Source organism: Haliotis rubra, unplaced genomic scaffold (assembly GCF_003918875.1).
Source record: "Haliotis rubra isolate DU_JTF1 unplaced genomic scaffold, ASM391887v1 Scf812, whole genome shotgun sequence".
NCBI classification, from domain to species: domain Eukaryota; kingdom Metazoa; phylum Mollusca; class Gastropoda; order Lepetellida; family Haliotidae; genus Haliotis; species Haliotis rubra.
This window is the reverse complement of record NW_025767538.1, coordinates 126,951-149,069: the sequence shown is the minus strand read 5'-3', so window position 1 is coordinate 149,069 and position 22,119 is coordinate 126,951. Positions and strand designations below refer to the sequence as shown.

At 47.3% G+C, this 22,119-nt stretch overlaps 1 protein-coding gene across 1 annotated transcript in view; it reads right to left on the bottom strand.

Annotated features, from left to right (window-relative positions):
• LOC124261850 (pre-mRNA-splicing factor ATP-dependent RNA helicase PRP16-like) overlaps positions 1-22,119 on the bottom strand; it is a 94,033-nt gene that overhangs the window by 59,789 nt on the left and 12,125 nt on the right. The window contains 10 exon segments of the mRNA XM_046696223.1: positions 4,640-4,786; positions 6,736-6,894; positions 8,141-8,326; positions 14,547-14,618; positions 14,620-14,751; positions 14,753-14,782; positions 14,784-14,818; positions 15,284-15,396; positions 15,691-16,066; positions 19,147-19,293. Of these exon segments, the coding sequence (XP_046552179.1) occupies positions 4,640-4,786; positions 6,736-6,894; positions 8,141-8,326; positions 14,547-14,618; positions 14,620-14,751; positions 14,753-14,782; positions 14,784-14,818; positions 15,284-15,396; positions 15,691-16,066; positions 19,147-19,293 (1,397 nt within the window).

Here is a 22,119-nt window from a genome sequence, read left to right as displayed (position 1 = left end):
TCTGAGAGAGAATGTCCGTCGCAGGTTGTAATAGAACAGGAGGCTGAGCCAGAAACCTGAGAATTACCGGAACCAGGTCTGTCAGACGGCCATAGCGGTGCCAGTAGTACAAGTAGCAGAGCTGGCTGGGTTGACAGCTGGGAGAGGACCTGGGGAATGAGTGGTAGAGGCGGGAACGCCCACAGCACCTTGCCCGTCCAATCCAGCAGGAAGGCGTCGGCAGCCAACACCCTTTGGTCCGGTATTTGAGAGCAGAACACGGGTATCTGATTCGTCCACGCAAACAGATCCACCTGGAACAACCTGTACAAATGGGAGATAACTCCGAATATCTGCCAGTCGAGCATCCATCTCCACTCGAGAGAGAGCGTCTGCTCGCACGTTCTCCAGCCCCGGGAGATAAACAGGAAGCACCTTAAAGTCGCACTGGTCACATCAGAGTAGAAATTCCCACGTCTCCCGAAGCAGCGCTAGTGACACCGTGCCGCCTTGCTTCAGGATGTATGTCGTGGCCGTACGGTTGTCCAACTGAAGAAGATCCACCTGGCCCTGAACATGCTCCCGGAAGCGCTCGAAAATCAACCGCTCAGCTCTCAGTTCTAACACGTTGATGTGAAGGAGTGATTCGGCTTCGGACCAGAGTCCAAACACCGACAGACTGCCCAGAACACACCCCAAGCCCGTGAGGGATGCATCGGTTTGAACTGTAAGAGCTGGCGTCGGGGTTTCCAAAGGGATTCCCTTGGAGAGATTCCTGACATTGGTTCACCACTGAAGGTGAGGAGACAACCACGCGGGGACTGTGGGACTCTGCTCCAGATCCTCTGAGTGAGCCCACAGACTCGCCAAAGCTTGCTGTATAGGGCGCATCCTCAACCGTGCCCGCCACACGACAGAGGTAGTTGCCGCCATATGACCCAGTAGACGGAGCCAAGTCCGCGCTGGTGCCTGGGGCTGGGAGAGGAACGAAGACACCATATCCCAAACTCTGGTGACCCGGTCGGGCGACAAAGAGACAAGACCCTTGTGAGTTGTGAACCTCGTCCCGAGAAAAACCAAGTCCTCGGTGGGTACCAGGTCGGATTTATTGAGGTTGATGATCCACCCCAGACGAACTAGAATGTCTATCACCGTGTGGGTAGAATCCAGGCTCGCTGGTTGAGTTAGAGCGCTGAGCAACCAGTCGTCGAGGTAAGGGTAACAACGCCTTAATTGTGACCTTGCGAGGGTAGCCGGCACTAACATGAGCTTGGTGAAAACCCTGGGGGCAGTGGATATCCCGAAGGGGAGCACCGTGAATTGGTAAGACATCCCGTCGTAAGAGAACCGGAGGTACTGCTTGAACGATGGATGAATTGGCACATGTAGATACACATCCTTTAGGTCAATCGACGTAAGCCAATCGCCGGGCTGAACAGAGGAGATCAACGAGCGAAGTGTCTCCATCTTGAAGGATGGAACCTCTAGCATGCAATTCAACCCCTTGAGGTTGAGAATGGGACAGAACCCGCCGTCCTTCTTCGGAACGAGGAAGTACGTGGAATAAAACCCCGCCTGTTCCTCGCCGGTGGTATGCACTCTATTGTGGACTTGTCCAGCAAAGCCTGAACTTCGTCTCGCAGTATACCCGCCTTGACCGAACATGATGGCACGAGTCACGGCGTATGCCGGTGAACTCCGGCGGGCCTCGCTTCCATGGTGTTGCTGGTAGCCTTCTCCCACTCGGGCAGCAAATAAAGAGAGGCGGCCCCCCACTGGGACGTGTGGTAAGAGGGCGTGAGTGGTCCCCAGCAGTGGAACTGACTGGGCCTGCTGGTTTAATTGGAGGTCGGGGCAGACCCTGCGCGAGCGCCAAAAGGCTGCTGGGAGCCAGAAGAAGAGGACTGCTCCTTCCCCTTACCTTTGGCGGGGCCGGCCCTCCTACCCTGCCCAGCGGCCGAAGCCAGATGGCAGACTTGGGCGTAGGCTGCGCCCCAGAGGAGAAACCCGCTACGTGAGCACGGGAGCGAGAAACCCGCGGTTGCTCCAACAAGGCCTTAGAGTCCTTGAAGGAGGTAGCTGCTGCAGTAGCCTCCCGAATGACCTGCTGTGCCCCCGGAAACAACGTCGCTCCCAGCCGAAACGGAAGAGCCAGCAAGGTCTGCTGTGTCGCTGCAGAATAACAGGATGTAGACAGCCACATCTTGCGCATCCCCATGACTGCGCACATCACCGTAGACGCGGCAGACCGGAAAGAGTCTCATGTCAGGTGGGCCTGCACTTAGGATAATTGGCGAAGCAGAACAACATTCGGGGAAATGTCCCCAGTGCTCCCTTCCGCCTCCAGAGCCGACCTTTGGATAGAGGAAAGGTAGGCCTCGTGGACCACCACCCGCACCTGCTGCATAGCATTCCGAAGTCCGGTATGCCTGCTGCATGGGGGTGCCTGTTAGGGAAAACAGTGGAATTAACCGCCCTTGCTTGGCAGCCGGAGGAAGCCAAGCCTTCCCTGAGGCGACCCGAAGTGAACTTCGCACTCGTCAACCACCGGCACAAAGAACAGAGAATCATCTCCTAGCTGGTGCCTCTTAACGAGTTCAGGTAAATCGAACCGGAGGCGTGATCCAACCAGGAGGGGATCCATCACATCCTGCACCAGGGAAGGCAAGATACGCAGCTGTGTCTGCAAGGGTTGCCTAGGGGCAAACGCCGCGCCCGGCAGACGGAACTCAGTTGAGTCCGAGCGACATGTGGGCACCGTGGCTTGGGGTATATACTCGGCAAAACGTTGCCTAACCTCCCGGAGAGCCGACAAGAAACGGAAAGCACCCTCCGACTCCTCGACCTCCCAAACATCCGTAGACTCGGCACACGAGCCCGAGTCAGAATTTGGGTCTCCTCGTAAAGAGGAGCCGAGCCACAGACGCCGCAGGAAGGGAAGAGCCGAAGGAACTCCCCGCTCTGGCAACCGACACAACACTCGAACCCCGGTCCCAAGACACGGGAGGAAGACCGGACAGAACCGGCTCCTCTGCACTCATGGGGCGGGGTGGCGCTGGGACCGGAACCCCAGGAATCTTCACTGGACCCTGCGCCAGCACCGAGAGGGGGACTGGGAGCGAACCATCCACCTCCGGGGTGGACGAGGCATCTGGACCCTTAGCCAAAAGCAAAGGATCAACAGTCGCCCTCCAGGCTAAGGGATTGAGCCAGGCTCGGCAATCCCACCCCCAGACTCTCGGTCCCCTGTTCAGAGTGGGCAAGAACTCCTGGCAGACACCTCCAACAGACCCATGAACAAGGGACTCCACGGAGAACATGTGCTGCTGAAACAATTGAGTGATTATTGACATATCAAAACCACTAGATTGCGATTGAGATTGGAAATGCGACTTATGCGACTTAGGTTTAGCTTGTTCAGCCTTTTTGGCTTTGGATGGGGGGGAACCTCCTGGGTGAGTTCCCCTCCCGCCTCTCGCAATTCCTTATAAAAAAGGAAGAAAAAGGGGAGAAAAGGCCAGACACAGGTTGCAGATTTCAGGGTTATGCCCCGCTTTCTCTAAACAGCACAAGCATTTGTCATGCCTATCTGCTCTCGGGATATGCTGCCTGCAGACAGTACACCCAGTAAACATCTGAAAGCAAACACGCAAGCATGTAGCTAACGGCGGAACACAGCAGCATAAATATACACGTACAAAACATTGAAAATTACATGAATGCGACCACGCGACATGAAATACTTGGTTAATAACACAATTTTTCAACCACGTGGCCCGGCTAAACTTCCCGCCATGGAATAGCAACACGTGCATAAACCACAGGAAAGCTAGCATAAAAATTCAATACAAAGTCACATAAATGAGAAATAACAGACTGCAAAGTCAATAAAACTGTTCTTTTTCTTTTTCAAGAACGAATAAAGACCATACATACAGTTGTTGAAGTCTCAGACATTCTTCACCAGAGAAGTAAATCAGCTTAGTAACTCGGAAAACGTGAGAACGCTTGAGTGACAGCAGAAGGAATGATGATACAGGCCTTGGTGCTTACCTGGTTGGCTGCACATGCGTAGCAGGGAGGTAACTCCACGTGGTGGGGGCCGTATAATAAATAAAAAAGATGTTATTGATTGTACAATATTTTTATTAAAACATTGATACAACTGTCACATGACATTTTCAGCCGCAGAAAATCTCAACCCCAAGGACAATCTATATGAAAAAGAATATGCTGTTTTCAATTTAATAACTGAGCTACAACAGAGATAATCTACTCAGATGTGACACTCCTCTGAGTGAGATCTGACCATCTACCATCTAATTGGCTAAACAATCCACACGTTCTTTAACTAGATTGGTCGTCTGGATCATTCATTTGATGGTATTGTTCACTTGATGCTATTCCTTGTAGAGTGTCCCCAAATCAATACGGGCGGTGGGGTAGCCTAGTGGTTAAAGTGTTCGCTTGACACACCGAAGACCCGGGTCTAATTCCCCACATATGTACAATGTGTGAACCCCATTTCTGGTGTCCCCCATCGTGAAATTGATGGAATATTGCTAAAAGCGGAGTAAAACTCACTCACTCAAATGGAAACAGCGAAGGATCTGATATTGGTATTGATGTTTTGTGAGTAGACAGTGGAACTGTGGGTTACCTCGTTCCTGATGGCAAATATAGGTAGGTACTTCCTCTGCTGAGAGATGGTGCGTCGTTGAGCGAACTCACTCACAGCCTCCGTCTTCTCCTGCATCAGGTCAGCAAACTTGTGATCCTGTTTGAAGTCTTTCTCCTCCGTCTCATCCTGGTGACAGACAAGTGAATGTTTACACCGGTCACGGCTTCATGCTCCCTTCACTGTCTAACACTCACGGTCACAGGCTTCATGCTCCCTTCACTGTCTAACACTCACCGTCACAGGCTTCATGCTCCATTCACAAGTCTAACACTCACCGGTCACAGGCTTCATGCTCCCTTCACTGTCTAACACTCACCGGTCACAGGCTTCATGCTCCCTTCACTGTCTAACACTCACCGGTCACAGGCTTCATGCTCCCTTCACTGTCTAACACTCACCGGTCACAGGCTTCATGCTCCCTTCACTGTCTAACACTCACGGTCACAGGCTTCATGCTCCATTCACTGTCTAACACTCACGGTCACAGGCTTCATGCTCCATTCACTGTCTAACACTCACCGGTCACAGGCTTCATGCTCCCTTCACTGTCTAACACTCACGGTCACAGGCTTCATGCTCCCTTCACTGTCTAACACTCACCGGTCACAGGCTTCATGCTCCATTCACTGTCTAACACTCACGGTCACAGGCTTCATGCTCCATTCACTGTCTAACACTCACCGTCACAGGCTTCATGCTCCCTTCACTGTCTAACACTCACCGGTCACAGGCTTCATGCTTCCTTCACTGTCTAACACTCACGGTCACAGGCTTCATGCTCCCTTCACTGTCTAACACTCACCGTCACAGGCTTCATGCTCCCTTCACTGTGACTAACACTCACCGTCACAGGCTTCCATGCTCCCTTCACTGTCTAACACTCACCGGTCACAGGCTTCATGCTCCCTTCACTGTCTAACACTCACCGTCACAGGCTTCATGCTCCCTTCACTATCTGTTTACTCACCGGTCACAGGCTTCATGCTCCCTTCACTGTCTAACACTCACGGCGGGTCACCGGCTTCATGCTCCCTTCACTGTCTGACACTCACCGTCACAGGCTTCATGCTCCCTTCACTGTCTAACACTCACCAGTCACGGGCTTCATGCTGACTTCACTGTCTAACACTCACCGTCACAGGCTTCATGCTCCCTTCACTGTCTAACACTCACCGGCACGGCTTCATGTCCCTCACTGAATCTAACACTCCGGGTCACAGGCTTCATGCTCCCTTCACTGTCTAACACTCACCAGTCACAGGCTTCATGCTCCCTTCACTGTCTAACACTCACCAGTCACAGGCTCCATGCTCCCTTCACTGTCTAACACTCACGGTCACAGGCTTCATGCTCCAAGTTCACTGTCTAACACTCACGGTCACAGGCTTCATGCTCCCTTCACTGTCTAACACTCACAGTCACCGGCTTCATGCCTCTTCACTGTCTAACACTCACCAGTCACAGGCTCATGCTCCCTTCACTGTCTAACACTCACGGGCTTCTGGTGTCAGTGTCATACATAGGAACAGAAGTTCTACCATGAAAATGTGAAACACCTTCATTCTGACTGGTGTCAAAACACTTCACCGCATGAACATGTGCAAACCAGTAGAACTCACTATTAGACACAACATGCCCGTGTTGGGCATGGTCAAAGATATCATACTTCATTGTGACAAAGTACTGTTATACTGAACCTTCCTTCCTATACTGACAACATTTCAAACTGGTATTTAAAACTCTTATGTGAAAAAGTAATTTAAGTCTATTTAAAAATGGTCTCTTCACGTTCAATGATCTACCTCCTCGAGACAGGGTGTAATTGCTGTATTCAGTAAAGTGACAGATCTGCCCCCCGAGACTGTGCCTACCTCCTCGAGACACGGTGTAATTGCTGTATTCAGTAAAGTGACAGATCTGCCCCCCGAGACTGTGCCTGCCTCGAGACACAGTGTAATTGCTGTATTCAGTAAAGTGGCAGATCTGCCCCCCGAGACTGTGCCTACCTCCTCGAGACAGGGTGTAATTGCTGTATTCAGTAAAGTGACAGATCTGCCCCCCGAGACTGTGCCTACCTCCTCCTCCTTCTTCTTGATTCCCATGATGTCCCCCATCCTGGTGCCAGCCAGCTCCCAGTGCTTCACCTGCGCCTTCCGACGCTCCTTCTGTTCTCGGTGAGCCCGCACTACCTGGCTGCCCTTTCGGGAGACCTGCGCCATGTCGGACGTAGGATCCTGAAGCAGTCATAGAAACAAATGCCATGGGAACACATGAAGCAGTGTGTATAAATAGTAACCATGGAAACACACGAAGCAGTGTGTATGCATAGTAACCGTGGAAACACACAAAGCAGTGTGTACAAACAGTAACCATGGAAACACACGAAGCAGTTTGTACAAACAGCAACCATGGAAACACACGAAGCAGTGCATACAAACAGTAACCATGCGAACACAAGAAGCAGTATGCACATACTGTAACCATGGGAACACACGAAGCAGAGTGTACGCATAGTAACCGTGGGAATACACAAGGCAATGTGTACAAATAGTAATCGTGGGAACACAAGAAGTAGTATGCACATATTGTAACCATGGGAACATACCAATCTCTGTACAAATAGTTACCATGGGAACACAAAAAGCATTGGGTATATACAGTAACCATGGGAACACACGAAGCACTGTGTACAAAAATGTAATCATGGGTACACACGAAGCAGTGTATACAACTAGTAACCATGGAAACACACGAAGCAGTGTGTACATACAGTAAGTTACCATGGAAACACACGAAGGAGTGTATACATTAGTAACCAGGGATGTCAAGATACATAAGTTTCATGAATCGATACGTATCACGATACCCATGTCACAATTTAATACGTATCGCGATACCTATTTAAATGTGTAAATTTAGTTATATTATGAACATTAATATTTCATATTTTATAATTGTCCATGAAAGGATCAACATTTTTTAATCTCAGACATCAAAAAGTTCTAAATTCCAATCTTTGTGCATGAAAAATAATCTTTTATAACTCTCATAACACAAAAAAACATGATACAATTGCAACTTGTAAACGATACATAAACATATATTTAAACCAATACTTTCAAAACTAAATATCGATACAGTTTTGAATGTATCTATAATTGTATCGTCTTTGAAAAATTATCAATCCTGGCATCCCTAATAGTAACCATGGAAACACGAAGCAGTATGCACATATTGTAACCATGGAAACACACAAAGCAGTGTATCCATATAGTAACCATGGAAACACATGAAGCAATGTATACAAATAGTAACCATGGAAACAGAAAAATACGAAGCAGTTTGTACATATAGTAACCATCGAAACACATGAAGCAGTGTGTACACAGAGTAACCATGGGAACACATAAAGCAGTGTTCAAACACCAAGGTGAAACTGAAGGCGCAGTGTACAGGACTGACTACAATGTTACTTGTTACCTTGACGGGGACGACGGGTTCAGGTTGTTTGGTGAACACTATACGGCCATCCAGGAACGGAGGGACTATATTATGAACCAACAAGTGTACACGTGCTACATTGTCTTCCTCAAAGTCCTCGTCGTAGTTGGTCTTGGCCACAACACCGCTACGCAGCATGCGATTGGTCTCCCACATCTCAATGTCCTGCAAAACATCCTCAGTTAATGACTTGCTCAGTATGACACTCACCTATCAAAAATGTAATTTTTAAAGTAAAATTGATATTTTATACTTATCCTGACACATGATCTTTTGCTTATCTCCCTTTCCTATGCGAATGGTAGTGGAACACTTGAATCCTTTGCAGTTAACAAAGCGGACGTAAAAGTACTCTCACCCACGAGTTACCTCCCTTTTCCCGCGTAAACAGTCATGTGACTAACCTTACTTGTCACTCTCTCCTGATTTTCAGCCCATGCAGGTTGGGAGGGCTTGACCTCATGAGTCAGGATAAGTATAAAAATGTATTTTTTTTATTAAAATTGATATTTTATACTTATCCTGACTCATGCTTAATTGCTTGTCTCCTTCTTCTTGTGAATGATAGTGGAACACTTGAATCCCCTTTTGAAGCTCCCTTAAAAAAGAGGACGTAAAATCACTCACCCAGTGTTATCTCCCATCTGTTTTGGCGGGAAACTGCGTCACATGACCCCCACATGTTGTCACTCTCTCCTTCTTCGCCCTAGAGCAACATCGTACATCTGGGATTGAGATGGGACTTCATAGCAAAGAACTGGCCGGTCAACCAGACAGACAGTTCCGCATCCCAGCACTCTCGTCAGTCCTTGGGCCACAGGATACTCAGGACCTATCCTTATGGGTTGGAAGCTCTTGGAGGTTCTAGTCCTGCTGCTTTATAGGCTCTCAATATGACGGCTCTCATCCAGAACGATATCGTCGTTCTTGAGACTTCTGCTGATGTCTCTGTAGATAACGGGATGAACAGGCGCTTGAATTTCTGTCTCCTTGTTTTAGTCTTTTGAAGATATATCTTCAGGGATCTGACCCGACACAAGGATAGGTCCTGCGTATCCTGTGGTCCGAGGATTGTGGATAGAGCTGGTACGTGGAACTGTCTATCTGGTCAACCAGGTAGTTGGTTCTTGGCAATAAAGTCCCATCTAAGTCCTAGATGTACTGCAGCATGTTGCCCCCTGTCGAATCTAGTTCGACCAAAGTCCAGCGTCATGTATCTCCAACATTCGAGCTGCCGTGGCTAGTGTAAGCAGGAATAGAGTCTTCTGTGTAAGCAGCTCGAAGGTAGTCTGATCTAGAGGTTTGTAGGCATCACTCATGAGATGACATAGAATTACATTCAGATCCCAGGCCGGAGCTCTGAATTTCTTTTGCTGGTCCTCCAGTTTAAAAGATCTCAGCAGAGCAACTGATGGCAGCCAGATACGTGGATAATGTCGAACCTTTCAGATGTCGAGCATGTCTAAGATGATATAGGTATTCCGCCACTTCAGGATGAGTAGCTATCATAGCAATGAAGCCTTTCCGCCTTGCATATGTCTCAAACTTCAGCCACTTGTCATCATACAGGTTACGAGTGGATCTGCGTAACACTAAGGTTACTGCCTTGGCTGCTCTGGCAGAGTATCCTCTTTACTTCAAACATGTTTTGATACGGTCCACACATGTAGCTGGAACAGTGTTGGGTTCCTTGGACTTGCTTCGTGTGCAGATGTATGAGTAGGTTCGGCCATTCTGTTAGCTTGAGTGTTGGACTTCCGAGATCTTCTATTAGGTCTAGGAACCATACTCTCGCTGGCCAATAGGGGGCGACCAAAGTCAGTTGTAGCGCCTGCGTCTGTTTGATCTTCAACAGTACTTTCGGTAGTAATATCGGGCATGGAAACGCGTAAGCGTTTAGTCCTTCCCATGATATGCTCAGTGCATCTGTTGCCCAGGCTTGAGGATCTGGAACTGGAGAGACAAACGTCTGTGGCAAACAGGTCTATGCATGGGGATCCTATTTCCCTTATGATGAGCCGGAATGCTTCTGGATGGAGCATCCATTCTGTAGGTGACGGGTGCAGTGGTCGGGAGAGAGCGTCTGCAAGTACGTTCTTGGCTCCGGGTATGTGACACGCCTGTATCCAGATGTTTGCTTCCTCCGTGATGTGGAACAACTGGAATGTGAGCTGTAGAAGGCAAGGTGACCTTGTATATCCTTGCCAATTTATGGAGAATGCCACTGTAGAGTTGTCCGTGTGGACCATCAGCAGTTGATCAGCGAGCTCGACCATAGTTGTAAGGCATTGATCACGGCTTTCATCTCCAGCAGATTGATGTTAAGATGCTGCTCTGTTTTGGACCACTTCCCCTGATGCAACTTGATTGTTGAGATGTGCACCCCAACCTTGTATGGATGCGTCTATGTAGAGATGTGTGTCGAAAGCCGGCTCTTGTAAATAGGTCCCTCCGCAGACGTTCGACCTGTGAGTAGTAGGTACCTCTTGAGATTGTCTGGCAGCAAGATAGGGTCGACGCTGTCAAGATGTTTTGTCAGAAACCATTGCAGCGGCCTTAGTTGTAACCTTCCTGTGAGAGTCAAGTCCTGCGCCGAGGTTAGTAGACCGAGTAGACATTGCCATGTTCGTAGTGTTAACAGAGAGATGACTGCTTGTGGAATCATGGCTTGTATTTTGACCCAACAATCTTCTGGGACCACAATTCTATTCTGTGTTGTGATAATTCTTATTCCCAACAATTGAGGATCTTGTTTTGATTCTAACTCCAACTTCATCAGGTTTACTAGCCATCCTAGTTGCGTGAGCAACTTGCTTGTGAAGTTCAGCTGCTGTCTGAGTTGATTGGCACTTTGAAGAACCTGTATGCCGTCGTGGAGATAACCGGCACTGTGTAGACCTCGATGATGCAGATAGGTGCCGTATGAATAACCATAGAGCCAACCTCTGTGCTAACCTCTGCTTGCAGTGATGATACATCATTCTTCCCCTTATATACGCAGGCGATCTGTGTTGATCAGCATACATCAAAGCGTTGTCTATTAATAGCAAGGCTGGCTCCAGTGTAGTATCGCAGGGGACAGGTAATTCATAGCGACTTTTATCAGCAACAACTTCCAAGATAAACATCGTTTATCCTGCTGTCAAGGCTAGACATCTATTAGATTCCCATGATGATAACAGGCCGTAGTTGCATACTGTTTGCAAGGCTGCAGATGAAGTATGCCCCCGTACAACGAGTTTGTTTACAAGTCAGCTGGCGCCTGCTCTGTCAGTAGGAGGCGTTGTCTGACGTGGACCAATCAGCTTCCAAGCATGACGTCACCGGTGTTGTAGCAAGTCGGCCCCCATAAAATCTGGTGCAATAGTTGGTTGAGTAAAAGCGAGCGTAATTCAACGCCGCTCACATAAACCTCTTGAATAAGGGTTCCTCCAAGTATAAAATCTTGTTCAGTGATATTAATCATGTATTCCCATTGTGGATAATATAAGCCAACATGACAAAGGAGGCTGTCGAGACGTATGTCTGTATGGATCTTGAAGAAATACCGATGTTGAAATCTAGTTGATAGGATATAAAATTTTCTACCCAGGATAAAATCTCTGCATCCGTGTAGATGAAGGGATTCCTCTCATCAAGTAGGTTGTCGTCAGAAACTGAACCTACTACAGGTGTAAGGTTCGTGCAGGTTGTAGAGTTGTGCAGGCTGTAAACTGTAGAGATCACACATGTTGTTGATCTTTTCTGTTTTAATCATTGCTTCGTTTTATTCAGCCGTATGGTTATTGAGTCCTGCCTGTTGATTTAAGGGTTTGTTAACCCTAGTTCAATCCATTGGCTATCCAAGCTGTAACCTCTGACTCCGGGAAGACGAAGTCGGCTTGCTCATCAGATATATCTCAGTCCGTAGAACTATGCCTCCGTGAATCATCCTTCTGCGAACCTGTATCCCTAGAGTCATCCCTTCTCGAACCTCCATCTCTTGCATCATCCTTCTGCAAACCTCTATCTCCAGATTCCTCCCTTCGTGAACGTCTATCTTGTGAGTCCTCCCTTCGCCAACCTCTGTCTTTAGATACAACTCTTCGCGAACCTCTGTCTCATGAATCCTCTCTTCGCGAACATCTATCTCGAGATCCATCCCGACGAGTTGAATCCTGCCTCCGCAAACTTGGTTCTCGTGAACGTCTGTGAGAGAAGTGTGATCTCGATCTAGAGCAGCTTGGTCTCTCGAACGTTGAGGATTCGCAGATGTAGATCTCGAAGTATAAGTAGACTTCGCATGCCTTCCATCTTCATCCATGATGACAGAGTCGTCAGACTGTGGAGACCTTCGTGAAGGTATACGTTCGCTAACGTAGTCTTGAGACGTAGATCTATGAGAAGTAGTAGGTTTGCGCAGGTCCGAAGGTTCGCGCACGTTGTCAGCAGATGAGAGGTTTCGTCGAGCCTTCGCCTCTTCCTCGAACCTACCTTCCATCATGGCCATCATCTGGTTAGTTTAGTGAATTGCCTCATGAATTCACCAGGATCAAAGTTCTGTGTTGATTGCAGCTGCTGCGGTGTATATAAAGCGTTCGCGAACACTGAGGTGATGTGTGCTTCAACTCCACTACATTGAGAAGTTGGTGTTTGATCGTCAACAGCTGGCCAGCTGTTGTAGTTGCAGGAGACGATCTAGTAGTCGTGGAGGTCGACTGTGTCGCCGATCTAGTAGGTCTGATAGGTACTTCAGGCAGAAGCATCGGTGGTTCATCAAACACATCTGCTTCATGAGGTAGGATGATCTCCTCATTAACCGACCTCTGATGAGTTGACTTGCTTGGTCGCGTTGATATCGACGCTGATCTAGTTATAGATGCCCTTTTCTTCGACCCCATAACAGACGACTGCCCCTGCAACGTACTCGACATAGCACCAGAATTATGTATATCTGCAGTAGCAAACAACCTATGGTTACCGGCTTGAACTCCAGGTTTATCAACTGTGACTTGTGATGACTTCCTCACCCGATCCATCGCATGTCTATAGATAGAAGACAAATATTGATTAAATTGTAAATTTGATGAACCAATGCAATATGTACAACGCAAGGTGGAAGAACATGGCTTAATGCATGACGGGCATTGGGGTTGAGGATCAGCCACTGATAGTCGGTACCTGCAAACACTGAAAGATCAGAAATGTAAACAAGTTACATTACGATGAAAATATGTCACAAAATACAAATCATTTCTTCAAAATTTCACATATAATACAAGGTAGTTATAGCCAAATACCATACATAGCGTAATTTCGATAAATAGGATCTAGATATAAAGGATATATGCCGTATACGTGACTCCAGTGCTCACCCAACCATTTGCTTGGGCTAAAAGTGAGAGAGTAACAAGTAAGGTTAGTCACATGACTGTTTACATGGGAAAAGCAGGTGTGAGTATACTCAAGTGTTACGTCCGCTTTGGGAACTTCAAAGATTCAAGTGTTCCACTACCATGCGCATAGGAAAGGGAGATAAGCAAAGACCATGAGTCAGGAGGAGGTACCAGTATATCGGTGTCGAAAAGAGCACCTGTGCTTGTCCACCTCTCTGGCTTCAGGGTACCAGTATATCGGTGTCGAAAAGAGCACCTGTGCTTGTCCACCTCTCTGGCTTCAGGTCATTCTATACATCTATAGACCGGGAGGTACCAGTATATCGGTGTCGAAAAGAGCACCTGTGCTTGTCCACCTCTCTGGCTTATATACATCCGGGAGGTACCAGTATATCGGTGTCGAAAAGAGCACCTGTGCTTGTCCACCTCTCTGGCTTCAGGTCATTCCCCAAATAGAAAACAATTGGATTTGGCTGAACCATTACTGGAATTTTTCTCTTGATTCATTTTGTCATTGTGAGTCATTTGATAATCCTGTCAGGAAACACTATGACATGGCAGGAAAACTCTACACAAACATGATGTTTCTCAGATGAGAGTAGCTTCCTTTCGTTTCAGTGATGGAATCCTGCAAAACTTGAAATATTATCTTTCGTCCATAAAACAGACTGTCACTATACACCACTGACATGAATAAAAGAATCGGTTTGAACTATACTGTCTGTTGTCAGTGTGCTATTGAAAAGGCACTGAGATGGTATATGGTTCTTCAAACTCTGAAGCATGTGCTTGCCCTATTGATCTGACCCTGACAGTCTAAACCCTGACAGTCTGAAGCTAAAGTGCTTGCTCTACTGATCTGACCCTGACAGTCTGAAAAATGTGCTTTCTCTATTGATCTGACTCTGACAGTTTGAAGCATGTGCTTGCTCTATTGATCTGACCCTGAAGGTCTGAAGTATGTGCTTTCTCTATTGATCTGACTCTGACAGTCTGAAGCATGTGCTTACCTTATTGATCTGTCTCTGCCGATTGAGACATGCAGCATGTGCTTCTATTTTCCTCTGTTCCATCTCTTCTATTCCTTCTTCTTGAAGTATGCTCTATTGATCTGACCCTGCAGTTTGAAGTGCCATTGAGACTCCTGGGTTGTATGCTTTCATCATCATACCCCTCGTCCATGCCCTTATTGATCACTCTGCGGTCCAGACAGCCGCTTCTTTTCCTCCTCCTCCCACTCTTCCTGTACTCTGTTCATCCCTGAACTCTATGTCTTGCTTGCCTAATCCAACATTCACAATAAACTCAGGGTTATTGACAGGGGTACGATCGAGTGAGTGAGTGAGTGAGTGAGTCAGACAATGACATCCCAACAACCCGCTGGCTGTACAACGCTACATTGAATGAAATATGAAGCAAGATAACAAATTTCCTGGCTAGCTACTGAGTTACTGCTATCCCCCCTTCCTCCAACATTTTGAGCGACTGAGTTGTGTTGTTATTTATGGTATGTCTGGGAGTAAAGCACAAAGTGATGCAGGTCTCAGATGCTGGCGATTAGACATACTGGTGTCAAAGTTAACTTCTCTAACAAGTTTCCATTGACAGGTGGTCGGATGGACGGATGGAAGGTCTGTGCTAACAGGTACCATCATCATCATCATCATCTTTTGTAAACGAGATGCTTATAATGCATCATATTTCAATCAAATCTTCCTAACAAGACTGACTACTGTGAAGGCATTACCTCCTTTGGAATCTTTAGGAGTAAACTGTATTCTCTTCTTGTCATCCATCCACTCGTTATACTTGTAAGTGGGCGTGGCTCTGGGAGTGTCATCTATGTTCTTCCTCGTCTTTCTGCCAACAAGATATTTCAACTTTCATCCAATATCCAGTCATGAAGGAAACAATTCAATGTCAAATTCCTGTTCTCATGGTTAAGACTGACTTCCTGCAAGTGTTCACAGGAACATCTGAATGCATCACAATACTTCAGCAGGAACAGATGACACTTGACTGCCTTCATCACATGCAAAGGGTGCTCCATACAATACAAGTTTCAGCATCTTATTGAGCCTGTTGTATCTAGCTTTGTTGTCTGTTGGTTTCTCACCTAGTTCTCTTATGGACTTATTAGTTTCAGGTACATACCGTTTATCTGAACGTTCTGATCGATGACCTTGACTCCTCTCAGACCTGTCCCAGTTTCGACCCCTCTCAGACCTGTCCCAGTCTCGACCCCTCTCAGACCTGTCCCAGTCTCGACCCCTCTCAGACCTGTCCCAGTCTCGACCCCTCTCAGACCTGTCCCAGTCTCGACCCCTCTCAGACCTGTCCCAGTCTCGACCCCTCTCAGACCGGTCCCAGTCTCGACCCCTCTCAGACCTGTCCCAGTCTCGACTTGACCTGAAGCTCCTCTCACTGGAATCTCGGCCCAGTTCTGACTGAGAAGGTGTAGGGAGATCCCATGCTGACCTCTTCAAGGGGGTGACATCATCATCATCCCAGTTTGACCTCGACGGAGTGTCTGCATGGGACACATGGCATGAACACGGAGCATGGAATACACAGTAGGGGATACGTAGCATGAACACATAGTAGGGGATACATAGCATGAACACACAGTAGGGGATACGTAGCATGAACACACAGTAGTAGCATGAACACACAGTAGGGGATAATGCATGGAATACACAGTAGGGGATACGTAGCATGAACACACAGTAGGGTATAATGACGTAGCATGGAACACACAGTAGGGGATACAGAGCATGAACACACAGTAGGATATCATGAGCATGGAACACACAGTAGGGGATACATTAGCATGAACACACAGTAGGGGATAATGTAGCATGAACACACAGTAGGGGATACAGAGCATGAACACACAGTAGGGGATACATGAGCATGAACACACAGTAGGGGATCGAGCATGAGCATGAGGGGACACAGCAGAACACATACTGGGCTGGAACACACAGTAGGGGATACAGAGCATGAACACACAGTAGGGGATCATGGAGCAGGTGAACACACAGTAGGGGATACAGAGCATGAACACACAGTAGGGGATACAGAGCATGAACACACAGTAGGGGATGAGCACAATGGGGCATGGAATACACAGTAGGGGATCATGAGCATGAACACACAGTAGGGGATAATGAGCATGAACACACAGTAGGGGATACAGAGCATGAACACACAGTAGGGGATACGTAGCATGAACACACAGTAGGGGATACGTAGCATGAACACAGTAGGGGATACAGAGCATGAACACACAGTAGGGGATACAGAGCATGAACACACAGTAGGGGATACAGAGCATGAACACACAGTAGGGGATACAGAGCATGAACACACAGTAGGGGATACAGAGCATGAACACACAGTAGGGGATACGTAGCATGAACACACAGTAGGGATACAGAGCATGAACACACAGTAGGGGATACAGAGCATGAACACACAGTAGGGGATATGAGCATGAGCATGAACACACAGTAGGGGATACAGAGCATGAACACACAGTAGGGATACGGAGCATGAACACACAGTAGGGGATACAGAGCATGAACACACAGTAGGGGATGAACACACAGTAGGGGCATAGACACAGTAGAACACACAGTAGGGAATACAGAGCATGAACACACAGTAGGGGATAGCATGAACACACAGTAGCATGAACACACAGTAGTAGGGATACAGAGCATGAACACACAGTAGGGGACACAGAGCATGAACACACAGTAGGGGATACAGAGCATGAACACAGTAGTAGGGATACAGAGCATGAACACACAGTAGAGGAACACACAGAGCATGAACACACAGTAGGGGGATGGAGCATGAACACAGGGTAGGGGATACAGAGCATGAACACAGTAGGGGATACAGAGCATGAACACAAAGTAAAGGGAATACAGAGCATGAACACACAGTAGGGGATACAGAGCATGAACACAACAGGCAGTTGGGAATACAGAGCATGAACACAGTAGGGGATACAGAGCATGAACACACAGATAAGTAGCAAGGACATACAGAGCATGAACACACAGTAGGGGATACAGAGCATGAACACACAGTAGGGGATATACAGAGCATGAACACACAGTGGACACACACACAGTAGGGAATGAACACACAGTAGCATGAACACACAGTAGGGGATACAGAGCATGAACACACAGTAGGAGCATGAACACAGTAGATACAGAGCATGAACACACAGTAGGGGATCGTAGCATGAACACACAGTAGGGGGATACAGAGCATGAACACAGTAGGGGGATCATGGAGCATGAACACACAGTAAAGGAATACAGAGCATGAACACACAGTAAAGGAATACAGAGCATGAACACACAGTAGGGGATACGTAGCATGAACACACAGTAGGGGATACGTAGCATGAACACACAGTAGGGGATACAGAGCATGAACACACAGTAGGGGATACGTAGCATGAACACACAGTAGGGGATACAGAGCATGAACACACAGTAGGGGGGACATGAACACACAGTAGCATGAACACACAGTAGGGGATCACACAGCATGGAATACACAGTAGGGGATACAGAGCATGAACACACAGTAGGGGATACAGAGCATGAACACACAGTAGGGATACAGAGCATGAACACACAGTAGGGGATACGTGAGCATGAACACACAGTAGGATCACATAGCATGAACACACAGTGGACACACAGTATGACACACATGGGGACAGAGCATGAACACACAGTAGGGGATGCATTAGCATGAACACACAGTAGGGGATCATTAGCATGAACACACAGTAGGGGATACAGAGCATGAACACAGTAGGGGATACGGAGCATGAACACACAGTAGGGAATACAGAGCATGAACACACAGTAGGGGATACGTAGCATGAACACACAGTAGGGGATACGTAGCATGAACACACAGTAGGGGATACGTAGCATGAACACACAGTAGGGGATACAGAGCATGAACACACAGTAGGGGATATGGAGCATGAACACACAGTAGGGAATACAGAGCATGAACACAGTAGGGGATCACAGAGCATGAACACACAGTAAGGGAATACAGAGCATGACACACAGTAGGGGATACAGAGCATGAACACACAGTAGGGGATCTGGAGCATGAACACACAGTAGGGGATACATGGAGCATGAACACACAGTAGGGGATACAGAGCATGAACACACAGTAGGGATACAGAGCATGAACACAAAGTAAAAGGGAATACAGAGCATGACACACACACAGTAGGGGGATACAGAGCATGAACACAGTAGGGGATACAGAGCATGAACTCAGTAGGGGTTACAGAGCATGAACACACAGTAAAGGAATACAGAGCATGAACACACAGTAGGGGATACAGAGCATGAACAAAGGGCAGGGAATACAGAGCATGAACTCAGTAGGGGTTACAGAGCATGAACACACAGTAAAGGAATACAGAGCATGAACACACAGTAGGGGATACAGAGCATGAACATGGTGCATGGAACACAAAACATTTCACACAGAACATGCATCACAGATTGGTGTGGCAATCCTTCATGGTCCCTGCTGCTGTAATTTGCTTACCTTTAACCCGTATATCTGGTGTGGCAATGTCATCCTTGTTTCTGTAGCTGTGCTCCGGCGTCTCCTCCCAGTCCCTATAGCTTGGACCTCTCCTCTCAGAGTCATCATGCTTTCTGGAACTCCTGTCACTGTGGCGGTCTCGTCTATCTGAAGATTGGACACACACATAAACATATTTTCAATCAAATATAGCCAGACCTGTAGAGGTTTTCAATTCTTTGAAGATAATATTCCTTGGGGAACATATATGCATTTTCTGCAACTGAAAATGTCCTGTGACAGTTGCAGCAATATTTTAATAACAATATTGTACAAATTAAATACCTCCCTCATCATGCATGCGCAGCCAGACAGGTACATCCCTACCTCCAAATCATGATTCTTACACTTACCTGGTCATGTTATGTGCGGCTTGAAGTGAGGCATGCCAGGAGGTGACCTGTAAGGGGTGATTCGGACACAGAGAACACATAAAAGCATTCAGATATCCCCCCCCCTCCCTCCCACATATATATAAAGATAACATAAGGTACACATATACAGTCAGATCCGACCAAACCAGACAGGGAGGTAAGGTTGTATGATTGTAATGTTTTGAGCCTTCAGTGGAATGTCAATAATACCCATCGACCACAGAACCAATGCCAATGACGAGACTCACACAGTCTGGGTGGCAGGACACTCTCACTGAGAGACTGAACCAAGCGTGATGCTTAGAATGCGTGTTGAGTTGGTAGTGGCAAATGAAGGTGCTCGGCTGGCTCCAAATAGTGGCAGGACAGATCTCTTCAATGTGCAGAGCCGAATGAGCTTTCAACCCCACAGGGGGAAGCTTACCTTTAGCAGCGTAAGCGACACAAATAACTGACACAAGCCAATGTGAAATAGTTTGTTACTTACAGGAACCCCAGCCTTCCTGCCACCAGAGCAGCAAAACAACTGGGTACCCGTACGGATTCCCTGTGGTCGTTTAATATAGACCTTACGGAGGACATCCAACGGTGAGCACACATAGGAATGGTCCCCGATGTGGAAGGCTGAGTAAGAGTAGGACATTCAATAGGAGCTGTCACATGGAAAGCATGATCAATCTTAGGGTGGTAACTGTCCAGATAGGAGCTGTCACATGGAAAGCATGATCAATCTTAGGCTGGTAACTATCCAGATAGGAGCTGTCACATGGAAAGCATGATCAATCTTAGGCTGGTAACTGTCCAGATAGGAGCTGTCACATGGAAAGCATGATCAATCTTAGGCTGGTAACTGTCCAGATAGGAGCTGTCACATGGAAAGCATGATCAATCTTAGGCTGGTAACTATCCAGATAGGAGCTGTCACATGGAAAGCATGATCGATCTTAGGCTGGTAACTGTCCAGATAGGAGCTGTCACATGGAAAGCATGATCGATCTTAAGCTGGTAACTATCCAGATAGGAGCTGTCACATGGAAAGCATGATCAATCTTAGGCTGGTAACTATCCAGATAGGAGCTGTCACATGGAAAGCATGATCAATCTTAGGCTGGTAACTATCCAGATAGGAGCTGTCACATGGAAAGCATGATCGATCTTAGGCTGGTAACTATCCAGATAGGAGCTGTCACATGGAAAGCATGATCAATCTTAGGCTGGTAACTGTCCAGATAGGAGCTGTCACATGGAAAGCATGATCAATCTTAGGCTGGTAACTATCCAGATAGGAGCTGTCACATGGAAAGCATGATCAATCTTAGGCTGGTAACTATCCAGATAGGAGCTGTCACATGGAAAGCATGATCAATCTTAGGCTGGTAACTATCCAGATAGGAGCTGTCACATGGAAAGCATGATGATGATCTTAGGCTGGTAACTATCCAGATAGGAGCTGTCACATGGAAAGCATGATCAATCTTAGGCTGGTAACTATCCAGATAGGAGCTGTCACATGGAAAGCATGATCAATCTTAGGCTGGTAACTATCCAGATAGGAGCTGTCACATGGAAAGCATGATCAATCTTAGGCTGGTAACTATCCAGATAGGAGCTGTCACATGGAAAGCATGATCAATCTTAGGCTGGTAACTATCCAGATAGGAGCTGTCACATGGAAAGCATGATCAATCTTAGGCTGGTAACTGTCCAGATAGGAGCTGTCACATGGAAAGCATGATCAATCTTAGGCTGGTAACTATCCAGATAGGAGCTGTCACATGGAAAGCATGATCAATCTTAGGCTGGTAACTATCCAGATAGGAGCTGTCACATGGAAAGCATGATCAATCTTAGGCTGGTAACTGTCCAGATAGGAGCTGTCACATGGAAAGCATGATTGATCTTAGGCTGGTAACTATCCAGATAGGAGCTGTCACATGGAAAGCATGATCAATCTTAGGCTGGCAACTATCCAGAAGGCGAATAGTAACATAATCAGCATGAAAAAACATCAGTATGAAACATAGCATGAATATCCCCAACCCTTCTACGGCAGGTCACCGCCACAAGAAAATCTGTTTTCCATGTCAACAACTGAATGGAAAGATCTGATAGACGTGAGAAAGCAGGACCGGAAAGTCAATCGAGTACGATTGACAAATCCTAAGGTGGGCTGGTTCACCTAAGAGCAGGTCAAACCCGATCCATGTCAGCTAAGAAGTGCTGTACAAGAAGGTGTTGCCCCAAAAGAGCACCATTGACAGGCTGCCAAACCCTCTTCCAAATGGGACTGAAGGAACTCCAAACCTGGACTAAAAATCTGCAGAAAAGGGATTTGCAATCCCCCTATCTGCACACCAGTGCGCATAGCGGGTTCACCTATCCTCATACTGAACGTTTGTCGAATCCCGTCTCGAAGCCAGAATTGTGTCTGCAACTGCTGCAGGAATTCCGCGTGCTTTGAGGTTAGACCTGACAGAGGCCAAGCCAACCATTGAATCTGTGGATTTGCGTTTGGCATGCCGTTCTGAGTGATAATGTCCAGCCGTAAAGGTAATAGCAC